The 23,174-nt window shown below is 48.7% G+C and overlaps 1 protein-coding gene across 1 annotated transcript in view; it reads left to right on the top strand.

Annotated features, from left to right (window-relative positions):
* NME8 (NME/NM23 family member 8) overlaps positions 1 to 23,174 on the top strand; it is a 405,852-nt gene that overhangs the window by 42,715 nt on the left and 339,963 nt on the right. The window contains exon 4 of the mRNA XM_030207906.1: positions 19,228 to 19,331. Within this exon, the coding sequence (XP_030063766.1) occupies positions 19,228 to 19,331 (104 nt within the window). The remainder of the gene's footprint in view (positions 1 to 19,227; positions 19,332 to 23,174) is intronic.

Raw genomic sequence — 23,174 nt, 5'->3', positions numbered from 1 at the left:
GTAGTAGGCTGTGATTCTGTTTTTCTCTTACTTGTTTTATCATATTTTTTGTTTTTTTGTTATATTTGTACCCCGCGCTTTCCCACTCATGGCAGGCTCAATGCGGCTTACATGGGGCAATGGAGGGTTAAGTGACTTGCCCAGAGTCACAAGGAGCTGCCTGTGCTGGGAATCGAACTCACTTCCTCAGTTCCCCAGGACCAAAGTCCACCACCCTAACCACTAGGCCACTCCTCCACACCATGCGTAGGTTGCCACCTTCTTTAGATTAATGGTGAGAGCATACATTTTAGATGATGAATATCCTCTTTTTGGTTCACATCCTTTGACTTTCGAGCAGAGATTGTGCTGTTTTTTTTTTTTTTATCTGCCCTGGTGCTATACTCATTTGGCCCGCAAGTGAGTAACTTTGTCTGTTTTCAACCTATATTTTGATATGTATTTATTATTATTATTATATATGTAGTTGTTCAGCAGCCCTGTTTTTTAATTTATTTTTTAGTTTTGTATGGTGGGAATTTAGCAAATACACCATTTAACTTTTTTGGTGAGGAAGATCACATCATAGGTATGTGTCCTATTTCTACTATATTATATATGAAGAAGACCACAGCATAGGTATATGTTCAATTTCTACTATACTATGATATTTCACTTTTTTCTGCTTTAACAAATGGGTTATATTATATATTTTATATTTTAAATATTTGTTTTTAAGTGATATTTGTTATTATTATTAATGTTCTATATTCATATATATGCTATGTATATTTGTTTTTACTTGTCATGGTTTTTATGTTTTTTTAATTTAGTATTTTCATATTTGTAATTTTTGATTATTATTTTGTATCCCCTGATGCTGCCCCTTTGGGTCAAACACAGCCTGTGTCGAGCATTCTATTAGATTGAAATCCTACAATAAAGATTTGTTTATATCTACCATTAATCTGCTTTGTTTCCACATCAGCAAAGGGGATGCCATTATGGCTGCACTAAAAGAAATTAAATGGGCTCTTGACCTGATGGAAACCTGGGCCACGACTTCCATACTGAAACTCAACAGTGAAAAAATGAAGTTCCTGGCAATAGCCTGCCCTTTCAAAGCAATACTACATAGTAACGTAGTAACATAGTAGATGACGGCAGAAAAAAAGACCTGCACGGTCCATCCAGTCTGCCCAACAAGATAACTCATATTTGCTACTTTTTGTGTATACCCTACTTTGATTTGTACCTGTGCTTTTCAGGGCACAGACCATATAAGTCTGCCCAGCACTATATCCCCGCCTCCCAACCACCAGCCTCGCCTCCTGATGTTGACTAAGCTCCTGAGGATCCATTCCTTCGGCACACGATTCCTTTATGCTTATCCCACGCATGTTTGAATTCCGTTACCGTTTTCATTTCCATACTACCATACTAAGCAATAAAATCCATATTGACCAAACAGAGTACACCCTATAGTTCTGGGAATACTGATTGACCAACATCTAACACTAGAACAGCGAGTGTCGGTCTTAACATCAAAAGTATTCAGATCCCTGTGGAAACTACAGCGACTAAGAGCATATTTTTCAAAATCCACCTTCTGCATTATAGTCCAAAGCTTTGTTCTGTCCCAGTTAAACTACTGCAATGCGGTCTATGTTCACACCTCATACAAGAACACACAACCTACAGCACAAGAGGCCAAATAGACTCCGAAACATTCTGGCAACAGATATACAATAACGACCGGACAGCTCAAACGGACTCCATATACTACCTCTCAGAATGGGATAAAAGATGTAGACGCATACTGGACGAAATAGCACCCTTACGAACAAGAACCTCACGTAGGCATAACTCGATACCATGGTTCACCGAAGAACTGAAAAGAATAAAAACACAATCCAGGAAACTCGAACGCGCATGGAAAAAAAAATAAAAGATGAACACACATTAAACGCATGGAAACAAATACAAAGAAAATACAAATACGCAATAAGACAGACCAAAAGGTCATACTATAAAACTAAAATAGGGCTGGATTACAAAGACACGAAGAAATTATACCATTTCTTGAACAAACTACTAGACACCACCTTGGTCACCATAACCAATACAGACATCTCATCTGCAGACAATCTTGGTAAATACTTCAATGAAAAAATTGCAAACCTACGTAAAACACTACCTCAGGACAACACCGATATCGAAAACTTCATCAATGGCTTAGACCTCCTGGTGAATACCCAGCAGACCGAACCTGGTCAAACTTTGCTCTCCTTATCACCGAAACAATTACCCAGGCGATTAATAGGTTCTTCAACACTCACTGTAAATTGGATACCTGCCCTACCTACCTAATAAAATCCGCCCCCCACTGCTTCATAGCAGACCTCACATCCCACTTAAACTACATGCTTCAACAAGGTCTCTTCCCTAAGGAAAATGGCAACATTCTACTCACCCCAATACCAAAAGATACCAAGAAAAAAACAAACGAAATCACTAACTACCGCCCGGTAGCTTCTATCCCACTGGTAGTCAAACTGATGGAAAGCATGGTAACCAAACAACTTATTGATTATATAAACAAATTCACAATACTACAAGAATCACAGTCAGGATTTCGCCCCCTCCTTAGCACTGAAACAGTACTAATTACTCTCCTAGCCAAATTCAAGCAGGAAATAGCAACAGGCAAAAGCATACTTCTCCTCCAATTTGACATGTCTAGTGCGTTCGACATGGTAAACCATAAAATACTGCTAAGACTCCTAGATTACTTCGGGATTGGTGGAAATATACTTAATTGGATTAAGGGTTTCCTAACCACTAGAACATATCAAGTGAAATCAAGCTCAAACATATCATCACCGTGGAAAGCACACTGCGGAGTACCTCAAGGATCACCACTATCACCGATCCTTTTCAACCTAATGATGACCCCACTAGCCAAGTCCTTATCCAACCTTGGCCTTAACCCTTACATCTACGCAGACGATGTCACAATATACATTCCTTACAAACGTGATCTGACAGAAATCACCAACGAAATCAAGCTCAGCTTGAACATCACGGACTCATGTAAAATGCATTCCAACTAAAACTTAACAGAGATAAAACACACTATCTCATCACCTCATCCCAATACAATACGAACAAACCCACAAACATAAACACCCCAGGTTACACCCTTTCTATCTCAGACAGCATGAAAATTCTGGGCGTTACAATCAACCGTAATCTCTCACTAGAGAACCAAGTGAAATCTACAACAAAGAAAATGTTCCACTCAATGTGGAAGCTCAAACGCATGAAACCATTCTTCCCGTGGAAAACATTTCACAACTTGATACAATCAATGGTACTAAGCCATGTAGACTACTGCAATGGAATTTATGCGGGAAACTTCAGACCGCTCAAAACACGGCAGCCAGGATCATATTTGGAAAAACGCGATTTGAAAGCGCCAAACCCCTCCGAGAAAATCTGCACTGGCTCCCAATCAGAGAACGTATTGCTTTCAAACTCTGCACCTTGGTTCATAAAATTATCTACGGCGAAGCCCCGGGATACATGACAGACCTCATAGACCTACCAACCAGAAACACAATAAGATCAACCCGAACATACCTAAATCTCCACTACCCAAGCTGCAAAGGACTCAAATACAAATCAACCTACGCATCCAGCTTTTCCTACAAAAGCACACAACTATGGAACACATTACCAAAAGCCGTGAAAACAACGTATGACCACCTAAAATTCCGGAAATCACTAAAAACTAACCTGTTCAAAAAGGCATACCCTACCGACCCAACTTAGATGCTTGAACTCTGCAACACAAAGAAACTAAAGCTCATAATAGACATAAAATAACTCTTCCTCTCTATGATTCCATAGTGTGTCTGTTACACATGAACCTTATTCTAGTACAACATACTTTGTTTTTGTTCGTACCGGAATTGGCGAACGCCTTTACGGTACTATGTAAGCCACATTGAGCCTGCAAACAGGTGGGAAAATGTGGGATACAAATGTAACAGATAAATAAAAAAATAAATAAACGGTCATTCTTGAGTTTCTCTTAACTATAAATTCCAACCACATTCTTTTCCATCAGTTCTATGACTGCTCATTCTTATCTTATCTCCCTTTTATATCTCTGTATGTTCTCTTGTATCGTGCTTATATATCCTTTGCACTGGTCCATGACCTTAATAGCTCATCTGTGATGCATCATGTCTCGGATCTCAGAAAAGCCACAAAACAAAAAGCACCAAGGGCCTCCAAAAAATGGGGATTAAAGTCTTTAATCATATATTGAAGGAACAATACTTGAATGGACCCCACACGGTCTGTGTTTCGGCGCACATCGCCTGCCTCAGGGGTCTCAGAAAAACAAGCCAACTGTCACCAGGTATAAAAAGTACCTTCTTGTTCTGACCTATGTGCAAGAGAGCTGAATGTATTTTTCAGCAATTTATTTCCAGCAATCTAACCCTTAGCTTACTACCCAAAATCTAGTTCTTCTGTGTCCAGTAGTACAGTGGTCACTCTGCACAGGACACAAAAAGAAAAATCAAGAGCATGTATTGTAGAATTTTCTGGTTAGAGAGTACCGTCTTGTAAATTTTGTTGTTATGGTAGTACCAGTTTTCTTGGCACAGCAAGATTTTTGTCTATTTCGTTTAGTGTTGCTCCCTGCTTTGTTCTGTATCTTATGGTGTTTGCTCTTGTTAATAAAAAGCATTTAAAGACAGGAAATAGAGTGGGAAGGGATGGATTAAGACAATGCCAGTGCTCTTCTGCTACCTGATCAAGATGTTGAGTGGGGGGAGAGGATGGGGAGGTGGAATACTGGAGAACAATGAGATTATTTTAGAATATAGAGGATCTAAAAGAGGAGCTTGGATTTGGTGAGGTTTAAAAAGAACCCCTTCACATTTCAGTCCCTTTCTCACTACTTAAAAAAGAACTCCACCATTCCCTGACCCTGGTTTTTGTAATTTTTTACCGTCCTACATTTCCTGTTTTCTCCAGTATCTGACCTTCCCATCTCTTTTCTTCCTCTCCATGCTGGTGACATGACAAGAGAATGAGGAGAGCATATGTATGAAACAGGTCATACAATAAGAGCTGGGACCAGGGATAGGGTTTTGGGCTGGAATGTAGGACTAAAGGGTAAGTCTGTGAAAGAAGGGTGAGGGAATGACATTTTAAGTGAGAGAATGGATGATTTAAGTGACATGGACTTAGGTGTAAGAGACTTGAGGAAGAATGTGTGTGCCTGTGTGTATATTTGTATTATGAGAGAGGACTAGGGATGAGGAGAGACAAATAAAAAGAAGACCAGGCTGAGGATGTGAGGAGGGATGAACACATCCCACACCATATCCCAGAATCTTTGATTCTACCACCATGATCCCAGAACCACCACCACCACCTCTTCCCATGCCTAATCTTCTCTCCTTCTCTTATACCCAAACCTTAATCTGTTGAATATTCTGCACTCATTTTAATAAACAGCAAATGCCTAGAGGGACCGTTCAACCTGATATAAGAACATAAGTGTTGCCATACTGGGACATACTGAAGGTCCATTAAGCCCAGTATCCTATTTCCAACAGTGGCCAATCCAAGTTATGATGTCTTAATTAGTATTATATTATGTAGTTATATTTCTCTGAGGACAAGCAGGCTGCTTGTTCTCACGATTGGGTGACGTCCACGGCAGCCCCAGGAATGGAAATCTTCCTAGCAGCAAAAAGTTTGCTAGAGCCTTCGAGCGCGGCCATCTTCTCGCTCGTTGTGCGAGAGTCCTGCTTTAGTTCTTTTTTCTCCGAGGTTAGAGAGTGACTGCATGCGGTCTCTCTCCGTTCGCCCTGGAAGAGCCTTTGCTGATTTTCAGTTTTTCGTCTACTATTTCCTCGTTTTCTTTTTCTTTAACGTTGTTTCTCTTAACAAAAAACAAAAACCTTTATTTCTTAGGTTTGGCCTTTTAAGTTTTCTTTCGCTTCCGTTGCGGCCCCTCATTTTTGTGCCTTTATTTTTGGCACAATCGAGAATTTTGATTTCGCCGTTGCTATTTTACCGTCCATGTCATTGAGGACGCCCAGTGGCTTCAAGAAGTGTTCTCGGTGCAACCGGGCGATCTCGGGTACGGACCCTCACGCATGGTGTCTTAAGTTCCTTGGGCCCGACCATCGCCCAGACGCATGTAAGTTGTGTCTTAGCTTGAAAAAGCGGACACAGGTTTCGAGACAAGCTCTTTGGGATTGTCTTTTCGGAGCTTCGCCCGGTTCGTCGGCGTCGACATCGGTACCTCGGTCAGCGGCGTCGATACTGGCACTGGAGAGGGCATCGACCTCAGGAGTGCAGGTAATGGCTATCCGGATACCACACGTTGGGAGCAGTGAGCCATCGAGTGGGTCTCCACCTGCCTCGAAGACTCCTGCTGTGCAGGCCCCATGGGATCAACCTCTTTCGGACCCGACCCCGAGGAGGCGTGTGGATTCCATGTCATCCTTGTCGGTACCGAGGAGTATCGATGACGTGCATCGAGCGAAGGTGAAGAAGCATCGTCATCGGTCTCCTTCTAAGCATGGTACCGGGAGCTCCGGGGCCCCGACGCTGGGAGGAGTGCTCACCCTCCATTCAGGAGGTGTCGGCGCGTCAGTCTTTGAACAGCCCAGTACCACCTCCTCGACCTCAACAGATTCTGGACCCGATTCTTGCACCGACCCCGCAGCCTTGCCCGACAGCGACTCTGGATGAGCGCATCTGAGCCATTCTTCCAGGTTTGCTGCGTCAGCCTGTTCTGGTGCCGGGGGTGCTTGCGCCTTCGGCACCGTTGATGGAAGCGGCTGGCTCTGGCCTTGTGGTGAGGTCCCTGATGCTGGTATCACCTGTGGCATCAGCGTCGGCTGCCACCCAGGTCGACTCCCCATCGACATCGATGGAAGGAGCTTCATCGCTGCCGGCATGGGAGTCGACTTCTCGGCATCGCCATCGGGGACATGGTTCCTTGGCGTCGAGATGGGCCCGGTTTCAGACTGCAGTTCAGGAACTCTTGTCCGATACCGAGGAGGATGCCTCCGTAAGAGTCCATCTTAGTGCGATTAGTGCTTTTCATTATCATGTAGAGGGTAAGCCTATCTCTGGACAGCCTTTAGTTGTTCGCTTCATGAGAGGTTTGCTTTTGTCAAAGCCCCCTGTCAAACCTCCACCAGTGTCATGGGATCTCAACGTCGTTCTCACCCAGCTGATGAAAGCTCCTTTTGAGCCACTGAATTCCTGCCATCTGAAGTACTTGACCTGGAAGGTCATCTTCTTGGTGGCGGTTACTTCAGCTCGTAGAGTCAGTGAGCTCCAAGCCTTAGTAGTGCATGCTCCTTATCTCAGATTTCATCATAACAGAGTAGTCCTCCGCACGCACCCTAAGTTCTTGCTGAAGGTGGTGTCGGAGTTCCATCTGAACCAGTCTTGCCAACATTTTTTCCCTGTCCTTATACCCACCCTGCTGAATGTCAGTTGCACACATTGGACTGCAAAAGAGCATTGGCTTTTTATGTGGAGTGGACAAGCCCCTTCAGAAAGTCCGCCCAAATATTTGTTTCCTTTGATCCCAACAGAAGGGGAGTTGCAGTCTGGAAACGCACCATCTCCAATTGGCTAGCAGATTGCATTTCCTTCACTTATGCCCAAGCTGGGCTGACTCTTGAGGGTCATGTCACGGCTCATAGTGTTAGAGCCATGGCAGCGTCGGTGGCCCACTTGAAGTCAGCCACTATAGAAGAGATTTGCAAGGCTGCGACGTGGTCATCAGTCCACATATTCACATCTCACTACTGCCTTCAGAAGGATACCTGACGCGACAGTCGGTTTGGGCAGTCGGTGCTGCAGAATCTGTTTGGGGTTTAGAATAGGGGAAAATCTCTCGTACCAACATCAGAAACAGAAACCATGGAACCGCGATACCTCAATTAGAGAAGAAGAAAAAGAATAGAGAGGTGTTGGAGGGGAGTGAGATGGGGGGAGGGGAGGGAGGAAGGGGGAGAAAAAAAATGTATGCTACAGAATGTATTGAGAATTAGGTTAAATATGTTAAAAACTGATATGTTTGCCTCTGCTTTGTAATTCAGAATTGATAAATAAAAATAATTAAAAAAAATGAATCCAACTCCACCCCCCTAGGCCCATTTTTATTCTGTTCTAGGCTGCACTCTGTTAGATGTTCTGCTTCGTAGGTCAATCCTTGTTATGTCCTTGCCGTTGCGAGGCCCAATTGACCTTCTTTGTTGTTTTGAGTGAGCCTGGGTGCTAGGGATACCGCAATCATGAGAACAAGCAGCCTGCTTGTCCTCGGAGAAAGCGAAGATACATACCTGTAGCAGGTATGGATACCGCAATCGTGAGAACAAGCAGCCTGCTTGTCCTCGGAGAAAGCGAAGATACATACCTGTAGCAGGTATTCTCCGAGGACAGCAGGCTGATTGTTCTCACAAAGCCACCCACCTCCCCTTTGGAGTTGTCCTTTTTTTTGTTATTGCCTTTTAATTTAACTAAAGTGGGACTCTCGCACGACGAGCGGGAAGATGGCCGCGCATGTGCGGTGCGCCCGCCCATGCGCTCGAAGGCTCTAGCAAACTTTTTGTTGCTAGGAAGATTTCCCTTCCTGGGGCTGCCGTGGACGTCACCCAATCGTGAGAACAATCAGCCTGCTGTCCTTGGAGAATACCTGCTACAGGTATGTATCTTCGCTTTAACTTGCCTCAAGTGTGCTGGTGAGGTGGGAACTCAAGTGGAAATAAATGTAGATAGCGGGGGGGTCTCCAAAATACTTGCTTACTCAGGATCTATTAAAAGGTTAATTGTGCCTTGCTTGTGTATCGGTTAACTTCTGTCTTCAGAGGATGCTTTTACAATTAACCAACTGTGTTTGAAGGAGTGGAACGCCGGTACTACCTGAATGCTACTGAGCAACAGGACAACCTCATGTTTTGTGCCTACTGATGGACTTTTACTTATGCACTCTACCTCTGCTTTTGGCTATTTGGCCACACCTTATTACTGCACTGGACATTTGTGCCTTATCCAGTTTTACTGTTTACTAACAAGACAAGTTTGCTGTTTACTAATGTACAGACAGAATGCAGGGCTATTAGATATATAGCTTGTAACAGTAGTTTGCAAGGCCTATACAAGACCAGCTTGCACGTAGCAACGCCATCTGAATAGGCGACCTTGGAGGGTGCTGACACCCCCCTGCATTCCTGAGCCGCACCTTATCTCCTGTGCTAGAAAGGAGCATTGTGTGTGTACAGAATAAGCTGCTAAGTTTCGTTTTTCTTGCCAGTATCATTTCAGTGTTATGACGTGTGTACGTACTGGGACTACAATTTTGTACTGTAAGAACTACAAATGTTTACTGCGCATGACAAGTATGACGTGTAAGGGGCCAAATGCGCAGGCCCAGTAGGGAAGTATAAATGTAAGCGTCAGATGATTTATGACACACAGTGTCCCGAGGCTACTCGGTGCTGTTCACTTGCTAGCAATAAAGTTGCCTTGTTTGGAACCAAAATTTGCCTTTCGTCTCCTGATTTCCCACCTGTTTCATTGGCGACCCAGATGGGACAGAAGTAGAAAGGGGAATCGGATTATATTCTTCCCCTCCCCCACTGCAGTCGGATCGGGTCATCGATTCCCACCCGAGGAGGTGGTGAGTGGCCACCGCTGATTTCAGCGTCCATCTCCCGGAGGAGGGCCGATCAACTCTGCCTGACTGTAGAGGGGGCTGTGTGGTTCCGACAAGGCACCTTTTCTATTTCAGGGAGAAGCGCACGACGGCGCGGCCTGCGACCCCGGCGGACAGGCGAGTATACTCTACGTAGTGACCGGCCCAGTAAGGACCGAAGAAGAGGCGTGATCACCCTCTTTTAGCCAGTGACTAATACGGACTATTGGTATCCGACTAGGTCCCGAAACTCACTAGGCTCCGGCGACGAAACCGAGCGGCGAACGAACGGGGGGGTTTCTTGTGCCGTATGAAAGTGTGTGAGTGGGCTTGCAGTTCCAGGCCGGGCGACCGCGTCCTGGTCAGGCCGAGTGTTGACCCTTCTGTGTCTGGTGGAACGAGACCCCTTACTCCTCCACCTCCCCTTTCCCCCTTTGTCCGTCACCTGTCCTTTGGCACTCAGGTTAGGATGGGCGGGGGTGGGTCTTCACCGTTAGATTTAATGACGGAACACTTTAGCGAAGTGTTCGACCTAGATAAATGTAGCAGGGCCGGGATGATACAGAGATGTCAATTTATGTGGCCAGGGCTAGGAATTGCTGGATGGCCCCCGGAAGGGTCATTCGAGTATGAAAAAGTGGCGGCGGTCATGAATATTGTTATAATTGAGGGAAACCCAGGCTGCCCCGAGGACATTCCATACATAGAAGCGTGGTTGGATGTAGTCCGGGATCCGCCGGCTTGGGCCCAACGGAAGGTAGAAAAGGCCGCCCTTATGTTGGTAAAGCAGAGAAAAGGCCGGAAAACCAAACTTAGAACCCTGCCGACCCATGCCTTCGCTCTCCAAAGCTCGGCAACCGTTGCCGTCCCGAAGGCCGCAGGGACCGCCCCCATACGGCCTACCGCCCCTAGCACTGAAGCCACTGAGGCCACGCCCCCTGCTACCAGAGTCAAGGCAGGAACTACGCCCAGTACTACCAACACACTTTCTAGAAAAAAACCCCCAAAGAAAACCGCAGGGAAAGTTCAGGGTTCGGCCGAGAAGAAGCCTCCAAAAGCCCCGATACTTGCTACGGCGGAGGCATACGAAGACGACATTGCGCCGCCGCCCTATGCTCCTATGTACCCTGACCTTACGGGCCTAGCAGAAGGCCCCGCTGACGCCGAGACTTCCGGGTCAGAGTCGGATGCCGGGGAGACGTCCCGCCCAGCCTCACCTGAGTCACCTGGCCTCGCAACCACACGGAAGAGTACACGGGTTGTGAAGAACATTACTCGGTTCCCCCAATCGAGTCCGCAACAGGCCTTTCCGTCCAGCCGAAAAGGGGGAACCTCTCACTTATTCCCAGTCCGACAGTCCACCACCTATACCCCTAACCCGGCAGAGGGGGGGGGCCAGCCCATCGAATCAACAGTCTATAGTCACGTTCCCTTCTCAAGTGCCGATTTGTATAACTGGAAATTCCATGGGCCGTCCTACGACCAGAAACCCGAGCAGCTGATAGAGCTGGTGGAAGGCATTATATACAGCTACAATCCAACTTGGGCCGACCTTAGGCAGTTGAGCGCCCACATCCTGACCTCCGAAGAACGCCGCCTTTTACAACAAAATATGGAGCAAGCCATCCGGGATGCGAATCCGGCCCATGCCAATTTACAGAACCTACTAGAAACGGAGGCGCCCATCGCTGCCCCCACGTGGGATTACCGAACCGCCGAAGGCCAAACCTTTATCCGCCGATACCAGCAGGCGTACCTGGCCGCCTTAAAGAAGGGGAAGCAGAAGGTTACCAACATGGGAAAAATCCACAGTGTGGTCCAACAAAAGGACGACAGTCCAGGGGACTTCCTTGAACGACTTATGGAAGCATTTAGGAGGCACAGCCCGATAAATCCCGAGGACCCTAAGAACCTCCCAACCGTGGTTATGAGTTTTGTTAGCCAGTCAGCACCGGATATACGAAGAAAGCTACAGAGAACGGAGGGGTTCGAAGGGATGAGCCTAAGCCAACTGAAAGCTATAGCTGATCGCGTATTCGGATATCGCGACCAGGAGGAGAAGGTGGAGGCCCGGAAGGAATCGACCAGACGGATGCGGGAGAAGGCAGATGTATTGGCTACGGTGCTGGAAGAACGAATGAGGTCTAGACCAAAGGGGAGGGGCAGGAGAACAAGAGGAACGCGGTCCCCCATAGGGCGTAACCAGTGTGCAAATTGCCGACAAGAAGGACACTGGTGGGCTGATTGTCCAGAGGAGATACGGGACAACCCGAGAGAAGAGGAATCATGGGACCGGCAGAGAGAGGAGGAGACCGGCGACCGTACGGGGGCCCCTAGGCGAGGCCGTGGGAGGGGCCGAAGAGAGAGAGGACGGGATGACCGGAGGGAATGGCAGATGGCTGTGGACGCTACCCGAGACGGCACAGCATGAAGAAACCGGGAGGGCAGAGTCCCCACTGACCCTCTGGTGGAAATTCGGGTGGGGACAGAATCTATGAAGGCCTTACTAGACACAGGGGCCCAGCGATCTGTTATCACCACTGCCATAGCCCCAGCCACGAAAGAAACTATACCAATTGTGGGAGCCTCCGGGAAATCCCTTGCGGCCCCCCTCCTCAAAGAGCGCCAAGTCCAGATCGGAGGGACGATGGTGTCCCATCAGTTCATACACATCCCTGGATGCCCGGTCCCCTTGATTGGTCGAGACCTACTCTGTAAGCTCCAGGCCACCTTGAAGTTCAAGACTACGGGTGAAGTGGAAGCTCGCTTTGAAGATCGGCCAGTAACACTTATCTGTCCAGTAAGAGAAGAATGGAGACTACATGTTCCCCCAACTGTGGGACCCGGCGACTGCCGTTACGACCAGAACACCCCTTTCGCCCAGCAGAGGCGGGCCATAATGGATGAAGTGCCTGATGTATGGGCAGAATTGAACCCCGGCGGACTGGCCGTTAACGCTATCCCCATCTGGATTGAGCTCAAACCAAATGCTCAAGTTGTCAACCAAGGACAATACCACATCCCCTATGCAGCCCGGCATAGTATGCATACACATCTACAGAAACTCCTTCAACAGGGAGTCCTTAAACCAATCAGATCCGCATGGAACACCCCATTGTTGCCCGTTAAGAAACCAGGAACATCCGAGTACAGACCCGTCCAGGACCTGAGGAAAGTCAACAACCAGGTAGCCGACATAGTTGCCCTCGTACCAAATCCATACTCCATCCTGGCCCAAGTGCCATCTCAGACCAAGTGGTACAGTGTCATTGATTTGAAGGACGCCTTCTTCTCCATCCCTCTTGCTGTTGACAGCCAAAAGTTGTTTGCCTTCACGTGGGAAGACTTACAGACGGGAACCAAGCAGCAATATACATGGACCCGGCTTCCCCAGGGATTCAAGAACTCCCCCACCCTCTTTGGTGACCAGCTTGCCCAGGACCTGAAAACGTACCAAGACGAGTACGGGCCGGTCGTCCAATACGTGGATGACCTGTTGGTGGCCCGTGAGACGTACACGGACTGTGCAGAAGCCACCCTTTACCTCTTGAAAACCCTGGAAGCCCAGGGGTACCGGGCCAGTCGTAAAAAGGCCCAGATATGCGAGATCGAAGTCGAATACCTGGGTTTCCGCCTCCGAGAAGGAACCCGAAGGCTCGGTACCCCCCGAACCCAAGCTATCCGCAACCAACCCACTCCTGCAAATAAGAAGGAACTACGGGCACTCCTCGGAGCCGCTGGATATTGCCGCATTTGGATCATCAATTTTGCTATCCTGACCCACAGTTTGTATGCCAAACTGAAGGGGCCTGAACTAGAGGGCCAAGATCTCCGGTGGGAGAAAAGCGAACTGAAAGCCCTTCAGGACCTTAAGGATGCCCTTGCGGCCCCACCAGCGCTCGGACTACCAGATGTGACTAAGCCGTTCCACTTGTTCATCGACGAAAAGAAGGGATTGGCACTTGGAGTCCTCACCCAACTGGTCGGTACCTGGCAACGCCCTGTAGCATACCTCTCCAAGAGCATGGACAACGTGGCACGAGGATGGCCGGGCTGCCTACGAAGCATTGCGGCTGCTTGTCTCCTGATACACGAGGCCAATAAACTCACATTCGGCCAAACACTTTTTGTGACCACACCCCACACCATCCGCGGCCTACTCGAGAGCCACGGACCCAGATGGATGACCAACTCCCGATTGGTCAAATACCAAGCCCTCCTGTGCGAAAATCCGGAGGTGCGGATCCTGGACACGACCAACCTCAATCCTGCCACCCTCCTTCCGGCCCTGAACCACCACTCCACGACTGTGAAGAGGTAATGGCCACTGTGCACTCGAGCAGACCTGACCTGAAGGATCAACCCTGGCAAGGGGGCATCACCCTTTTTACCGATGGAAGCAGCCAGGTGGTAGAGGGAATTCGAAGAGCTGGCTATGCGGTGGTGTCTGAGGACCATGTGATCGAGGCTATGGCTCTGACACCCGGAACATCAGCCCAGAAGGCGGAGCTGATCGCCCTCACCAGAGCCCTCCTATGGGCTGAAGGAAAAGTTGTCAACATTTACACCGACTCCAAATACGCTTTCCTCACCCTCCAGGTGCACGGAGCCTTGTACAAGGAGAGGGGATATCTAACAGCTGAAGGGAAAGGACTTGCAAATGCCGCTGAGATCTGCCAATTACTCGAGTCGGTATGGAAGCCGAAGAAGGTGGCCGTGATGCACTGCAGGGCCCACACTGGAAGAACGGACCCTATCGCCCGGGGAAATCAGCGGGCAGACGACGCTGCAAAAAGGGCAAGTCAGCTCCCCTACTCCTCTCACCCTTCTGACCCCGTACTCGTCGTCCAGCTCCCTACGGAGACCCCTATTTACACCCCCAAGAAACGGAATGGGCCCAACAGGAGGGTCTACAGTCACGCAATGGCTGGTGGATACTACAGGATGGGCGCATATGGATACCCGAAGCCTTGGCCTGGACGGTGGCCAAGGAGGCTCACGACCGCACCCACCTGGGAAGGGACGCCCTGGGGCGCTTACTTGAGAAGACCTACTACATCAACAAACTATCCCTGTGGACCAAAAACGCTTCCAGCCGATGCGCGACTTGTGCCCGGAACAACCCTCGAACGGGGCCCGGCCCTATGCCAGGACATGTTCTCCGAGGCACTAGCCCTTTCCACGTGTGCCAGATTGACTTCACACACATGCCCCCGGCGCGCGGCTACAAAGCTATCCTCGTCGCCGTGTGTACCTACACCGGATGGATTGAAGCCCAGCCTACTAGAACGGAAATGGCTAAAGAAGTTACCTCCCTACTGCTTCATCAAATCCTACCCAGATACGGCCTCCCCAAGCAAATAAACTCTGATAACGGTCCCGCCTTCGCTAGCGAAGTCACACAACAGCTCAGTACCAGACTGGGCCTCGACTGGAAGTTGCATTGTGCCTGGAGACCCCAAAGCAGTGGAGTAGTGGAGAGGGCTAACCGATCCCTGAAGAACCAGCTAGCCAAGCTATGCCAAGAAGCAAAAGCCAAATGGCCCGACCTGCTTCCACTGGCCTTGCTGCATCTTAGGTGTACCCCCAAGGCTACCGGCCTTACTCCCTACGAGATGATGTATGCTAGGCCACCACCACTACCCTCCTTTCCCGATTCCTTGCAGATACAGGGTGAGAGTTCCTTAGTGAAACAGATGAGAGCCTTACACCAGGTAGTGCAAGACATCCAGCAGTACACTGAAAGAGTAGCTCCCTTGGTCCTCACCAATCCTACGCACAGGTTCAGGGTGGGAGACGAGGTCTGGGTAAAAGAGTGGGATGAATCTGACTGCCTCAAGCCAAAATGGAAGGGGCCCTCCCTTGTTCTCCTAACGACCTCCACCGCTGTTAAAATTGCAGGAAGCCCAGTGTGGATACATTGGACCCGATTGAAGCCTGCTGCTCCCACTAGCAGCACCCTGAAGCGTTGGACTGCACACCAACATCCTGACGCTCCATTACGGCTGACTCTAAGAAAGACGTGAGCCACCAGATTCATGCCTGCCCAGCAACAGGAACTCAGTTTCTGGACCCACTGCGTTTTTGGCTCTCTCTTTATCGCAGCCTTCATCGTGGGCCTCATTATCTTCTTGCTGCAAAAGCTCGGATACCTCCCACCACATATATAATGCTGACCATCTTCCTTCTCCTGTGTGCAGTTCCGAGCTATCATCCTGCCACCCTGAGCCTGAATTGCTCTGAATGTTTGCGCCTCGTGCGCCACCGTATAGAGGGAGGATATCACCTAGTCACTACCCTCATTCACCAGACGCAGCCCCCGGAAGGCGATTGCCAGTTTCTCCCGACTTGTGCCCTCATCACTCCGAATGGCCTCCAACAGTTCCACAGATGCCTCCAAGGAAATCTCACTATCTGCCACAGCCCTACCAAACCAAGATACTACAATGTCACCCTCAGCGTAGGACTCCCTGCGTATGTGGCCGGACCTCCGGGAGTCGAGGGAGATGGCATTCTGTATTACATTAATTCTACTCGTATCCTTGTCGGTGGCATCCAAACTGTAGCAACCCTCACCTTCGACGTCTGTGCCGCCATGGACAAGCACCCTTGGTCTCGCAAGTGTGGTAGCCAGAGTTGGCGAGAGGCATACGTTAAGGACCACAAGTATGTCTGCCCCTTCAGTCCAGACATGAGATGCTGCTCCCCGTGGGTGTGGCTCCCATGCGCCGGCGACACTCGAGCCTCGGGCTGGGACCGAGTATGTGCTTATACGGGAGGAGGATATGCCGGATGCGCCGGCCTGGGCGAATTTCGTCGAGGTTCTGGTAACTATGTGTCCCTAGACTGGCCCATCCGAGGACACGACAGACCCTGGAGAGGAACGTGGGGCCTCGGCATTGACGGCGGAGGAATGGATCCGTTGACATACATTACCATATATCAGAGTCTCGAAACGAAGCCTCCTACGCACTACCAGACTACTGTTGTCGGCTACCAAGACGTATTTGATGAAATTGCTCGTGCTGAGCAGACCGAAACTAAATTCCCCATTTCCCCAGAAGCCCGAAATATGTTCCTCAATTTGGCTGAAAACATCGCCCTCTCCCTCGGAATTGCCAACTGTTTCGTCTGTGGAGGTACCGACATGGGTGAACAATGGCCCTGGGAAGCGAGAGAGATCCGACAACACACATGGGATGCACTTAACACCACTAACATTACCTTTCCCCAACGGCCGAAGCCGTACGAATGGGCCCTGAGAACAAATATCATAGGTACCCTCTGCGCTAGTCGAGCGCCATCGAAGCGTTACTCTGTACCAGTGGGAGACTCTGCTTGTACGGGGGTTCTTCAGTATAATGGCAGCCGGACGACCTGGTGGCAAACGGACAACCTGCCCGCCCCGGAGCCTATCTGGACAGAACCCACCTTGAACACGACATGGACATACGGAGGGAACGCTTCCCTCAAGTGGGTAGCCCCGGCGGGCTACTACTATATCTGCGGACGCAGGGCCTATGAACAACTCCCGACCCGCTGGTACGGTACCTGCCTCTTGGGCACGGTCCGACCTAGTTTTTTCCTTCTGCCCATACAAGTCGGCGAAACTTTGGGAATCCCCCTATACGTGGAAAAGGGGCCTGATAACCCTACCCGACGAAAACGGTCTTTCCCAATCATCAAGCCCAAAGTACAGATTGGAGACTGGAAGGACAACGAGTGGCCGCCTGAACGTATCATTCACTACTATGGACCGGCCACATGGGCTGAAGATGGTACATACGGGTACCGCACCCCTATCTACATGCTGAATCGCATTATTCGCCTACAGGCCGTACTCGAAATCCTTACTAACGATTCTGCCCTGGCCCTCAATATCCTAGCTCGACAGAACACTAAGCTCATTACCGCCGTCTACCAAAATCGCTTGGCTCTTGACTACCTCTTAGCCCAGGAGGGCGGGGTGTGTGGCAAGTTTAACCTCAGTAATTGCTGCTTACAGATTGATGACCAGAGCCATGTCATCAGGGAGATAACTGACCGGATGGTCAAACTAGCCCACGTCCCCGTCCAGACCTGGAACAGTGCGTGGGATTGGACTTCCTCCCTCACCAGCTGGCTCCCAACCTCCGGGAGCCTGCAAGGCCTCCTCGTCATGGGTGGCCTGTTTTTGCTGTCCTGCCTAATAATACCTTTGTCTCTCCCCTTAGTTTTCAGGTGTCTCCGCTCCACCATGGAAAGCATCGCTGACCGCCGTGCTGCTGCCCAACTTATGGCTCTCCAGATGTACTCCCCCATTCCCCAGTCTGATGAAGCTGACGATGAAGCACCTTGTGGCTGATATGCACTTTGAACCCCCTGAGTCACTCAATGGGCCATCACCCTTGTGCCAGCAAAAGACCGGCTACAAAGGGGGGGGGATTCCACTAGGGGCCCTCCGTCTCAACCCCGGCGAAGCAACCAACGGCTGCGCAAGGGCTTAGGGCTCGCTTGTTGCCTCCCTCGCTAACTATCCTTGTCCTTTCTTTCCTTTTTAGGGTTCATGGAGGTGATACTCTCCACCAGAATGGATGTTCAAGTATCAAAAGGGGGGAATGAAGGAGTGGAACGCCGGTACTACCTGAATGCTACTGAGCAACAGGACAACCTCATGTTTTGTGCCTACTGATGGACTTTTACTTATGCACTCTACCTCTGCTTTTGGCTATTTGGCCACACCCTTATTACTGCACTGGACATTTGTGCCTTATCCAGTTTTACTGTTTACTAACAAGACAAGTTTGCTGTTTACTAATGTACAGACAGAATGCAGGGCTATTAGATATATAGCTTGTAACAGTAGTTTGCAAGGCCTATACAAGACCAGCTTGCACGTAGCAACGCCATCTGAATAGGCGACCTTGGAGGGTGCTGACACCCCCCTGCATTCCTGAGCCGCACCTTATCTCCTGTGCTAGAAAGGAGCATTGTGTGTGTACAGAATAAGCTGCTAAGTTTCGTTTTTCTTGCCAGTATCATTTCAGTGTTATGACGTGTGTACGTACTGGGACTACAATTTTGTACTGTAAGAACTACAAATGTTACTGCGCATGACAAGTATGACGTGTAAGGGGCCAAATGCGCAGGCCCAGTAGGGAAGTATAAATGTAAGCGTCAGATGATTTATGACACACAGTGTCCCGAGGCTACTCGGTGCTGTTCACTTGCTAGCAATAAAGTTGCCTTGTTTGGAACCAAAATTTGCCTTTCGTCTCCTGATTTCCCACCTGTTTCATGTTTACATAGAATAGTGTAATTATCCAATTTCAGATACATGTGGCTGGAAGAAGTGACTATAGCTTGTCTTAAATGTTTTTTCCTTTTGTTAAGTGATATAACTACCGTGCCACATTTTCAGGCAAATATACTATAGTGATTTGTTTTGAGGATGCTATAAAACTGTTTACAAAATCAGTACTATTATCTTTTAACAATTTGTGGTGTTTTGTACTTTTCAGTAATAGATGTTCATCAGGCCTGGTGTGGCCCTTGTAAAGCAGTGCTTGCTTTATTCAGAAAGCTAAGATCAGATCTTGAGGGTGATATCTTGCATTTTGCTGTGGTAAGAATTTCAACTTTGTTTACAGATTGTCTTTTGAGTTTGTATTTCTTTACTGAAAAATGCCAATGAACATCTGAACAAAACAAGCAGAAAAATTAAAAAAAAATAAAAAACCCCACCAAAAAACCCCCAGGTTGCACTCCGATATCAGTTTCCATACATAAAATAATTGAATGTATATTGTGGATCAGGCTTTCCTTTTCTTTCAGCCACAACTCCCTCATATCTTTAATATGAAAGTATTCCACTCATCCTGCATGTGCAGTTGATTGCCATTCCTCCAGTTGTGAAATGTAATCTTAAGAGCTACATATGTGAAATCCAGCTTTTATCATTTTTTCTTACTGAAGCTGGGGTGACCTCCAACTTGAGTATAACCATTGAAAAAAAGAATGACTGTCAAGATGCGCAATTCTGTTGAAATTCTGCTCCATACCTATGTCCAGAATATTTGTGAATGGCTTCAAAAATACAGTAAGTGTGTGTGCTTCTCAATAGCACTATAGGACCAGCAAATATTAGTTCTGCTTTGTTCCAGTTCAAATATTTTCAGTGGTGCCTAAGTAGTGCTCCTATTCAGTACAAAATAACTTGTTTGCTGCAAAGAAGCTGAAATTGAAACTAATAGAGCTGATTTCCATATTGCACTCTACCTTGTGTGAGCCGCTGTGATACCTAGTTTCTTTCCCCTTCACTTTTTTAAAGCCAGTATTACGTTGATTTGTTAAATTTTAAACATTTGTAAAATTGTGAACTTGCATGTGGGAGTGATGTTAGCTTACGTGCCAGATTTACTAGTATCCAGTCTTCCAGCATCCCTTCCTGCTTATATATATGTTGCAGCTGAGCTCATCTAAGAAAACTGGGAATTGGCAGATCTGATTCTTTTTGTAAATTTAAAACAATGGCTTAATCCTCTAATGGGGTTGGAATATGACTGAAGGACCAGATATATTTCCTATGCCATATTCTCCAATTAATAGGTGGCGGTATTCACTCTTAATTTAGGATTAAACTAAATTGGCATCTTCATGAACTGACAGTATTCATGGTTAAGTCTTTTCTCCAGTAATCTAAATGCTTTCATGATAGTTACAATAGTTATGACCCTCCAACATTGCTGCAGAGTCATCTCTGGCAAAAGAGAAAACATAACTGGTTTAATCAGTTCATCTTCTAGAATTAGCCAATTACACTTTGGCAGTTCCTCCATTTCCATTATGTTCATTCCCACTATTCCAGGACGAGTGGGTAGTTATATTCATCAACCAGCAGGTGGAGATAGAAAATACAGAATTGAGCACCTCTACATTGCTCCCTGCTAGCAGCTCAGCTCCTCAATATCTTCTATCTCCAGCAGATGGATGGACAGACTTCCTCTGTCTCTGGTTCTGAGGCCTTGCTCCTGGTCCAGTTGGTCAACTGGTTCCCAGTTGAGCAGAGTGAGCAGTTGAGCAGATATACCTGGTGGTGCTGGGTCCCTGTTGTGCCTTCCCCCTGGGGTGTTTATTTTTATTTATTTGCTACATTTGTACCCCACATTTTCCCACCTCAATGTGGCTTACATTATATTGCAAAAGATATAGTTATGAACAGAGTAAGAGGTTTGTTCTAAATTAACATATTACTATGTAAGAATTAAGGAAGATTTTTCCGTCTGTGTGAAAGCCTGCTCAGAAGATGAGGAGTCGCAGGCAACACAGTGAGTCTGGCAGGCCGGTGCTGCTGCCGTGCCCTGCTGTGAAAGGGGGGGTGACTGTGTCCCTGGGTAGCGTGGACCCAGGGTGGTGGGTCCTTTCTGCTGTGCTTCAGGCCTTGAGACATCAATGGGAGCACTGTATGTCGGTGCTACAAAATAATAAAACAGTGGAGGAGCAGTTTAATGATTAGATCAGTGGAGTGAGAACCAGGGGAGCCTGGTTGAAATCTCACAACTGCTCCTTGAGGTCTTTGGCAGATACAAACAGACTGCGATTTCCTCTGAAGACAGAAAACTGCCTAATCTACCTGAATGTAAAAAGAAAAAGACATATTTTTGCTTTTGTGCTGTGCTCCGGTTTAAAAAAAAAAAAAAGCAGGTGTATAGCACGGTGTGCCATGTTTTCCTGCGCAGTGGCAATCTTTGGCTATGGCAACCCCTGCTTAGTGTGTGACCTGCTGCCCATCTTGCAGTGAGCGGTGTTCCTCCTTGGGCCGCTGCATAGTGTGCAGTCTGGCTCCCAAGTGGAGGAGTTGATTCGGGGCTCGCACATACAAGGCGCGCTCGGTCACAGCAGCGCGTTTCTTTTGGCTCTGGTCCCCGATGCAGGGCCTTGGTTCTTTGCCTCAGAAGGAGGCGGGAATGGTGGCCATTTTATTTTTTTCAGCAGAAGCGAAGCCCCTGCGCAGGCAACTGTGTAGGTGGGGATCCCTTCGGGGGGGGCAACTGTGTAGGTGGGGATCCCTTTGGGGGGGGGGGGGGGCTGGGTCAGGGCTAACCCTTCGTCTGCTCCACCGGGCCTTGGGCTGATGCTAGAAGCCTTTTCTCCAGCAGGCCTGGCAGTTCCGGGGAGAGAGAGGAGATGGGGATCTCCCTGCCTGTTGCCAGGGAATTGCGACTGGTGCCCCGTGGAGACTCCCTTGGGGAGTTTCCGGAAGGTAGTCAGGCGGCTAGCCTTATGAAGAGCCTCAGGAGACTGTCCAGGGTATGCCTCCATTCACCTGGACATTCGGGTCCTGCTTGCCGCAAGGTGGAGTGCGTCTGACACAGGCCTACAGGTTGGGAGAACCATGGCCCGTCCTTTTTTTTTCTCTGGTGCCAGAAGGAGATGTTCCCTTACCTAAGTTGGACTCGGTGTCTGCAGTCACCTAGAGTACTCTACCCTCCCGGTGGTTGGTGGCCTTGCCTTGAGGGATCTGCTAGATAGAAGCCGAAACGGGCTTTCCAGCAGCTGCAGGCTTCTATTTGTAGGCCTTTGTTGGCACAAGTCTGTTTGCAGTGACATCAGCAGCCCTTTTTCTCTGGGCAATCCTGGGCTGCCTGGATGGAGGCGGGCTTAGCCTGTCTGATGGCCACTGTGTATGTCAGTTTTTCAGCCACAGGCAGGTCTTTGACGTTCTCCGCAAGGCGTCAGTTCTGGCTGCGGGTGTGGGTGGCCATGTCCGCTTCAAAGGCCTGCGTGGTCAGGTTACTGTTTTGAGCCACATTTCTTTTTGGGAATGACCTCAGCAGTTTGGTTCAGGAGCTGGGTGAGTGGGCCCCAGCGTCTTCCAGAAGATGTTCCTTGTTCCTCTGCTTGCCTTGTGGGCTCAGCAGGTGCCCTGTTTCACGACATCTCCTTGTGTAGGTCTGGTCGTCAGACCTTTGGCCAGAGGGCTCAATTTTGGGCCTGGCAATCTTCCTTCCGGGGGACGGAGAGCCGGCAGGTCACTCAGAGTGAGTGGCTGCTATCTCCTGGTAATCCCAATATAGTCAGGGTGGATGGTCCCTCTGGGCCTTAGGGGGCCGCTTCAGGCCTTTCGGGACGTGTGGTCTACCTTTTCCTCAGCTCTGGCGCTGGTTATTCTGGGTGATGGCTTCCAGTTGGAGTTCGCTCCTCTGTTCTTACAGTCTCCTTGTCGGGGGGCCTCTGGCAGCTCAGAGCAGAAGCTCAGTTTAGGTGCTGCTGGCCCTTTGGGCTATTGTTCCCATCCCTCCCACCGAGCGCCGTCTGGTCGGTTCTTCTCCTATTTTGAGGTTCCCAGGAAGATGGGAGCAGTGCAACCCAATTGGGATCTCTAGGGGTCCACTGGTGTCCATTTTCGGATGGTGACCCTGAGGTCTGTGCTCCCATCCATTCAGAGAGAGAGTTGTCTCTGCTCTTG

This window comes from Microcaecilia unicolor, chromosome 1 (genome assembly GCF_901765095.1).
Source record: "Microcaecilia unicolor chromosome 1, aMicUni1.1, whole genome shotgun sequence".
Classification (NCBI taxonomy): domain Eukaryota; kingdom Metazoa; phylum Chordata; class Amphibia; order Gymnophiona; family Siphonopidae; genus Microcaecilia; species Microcaecilia unicolor.
This window is presented reverse-complemented; position numbering and strand designations above follow the sequence as displayed.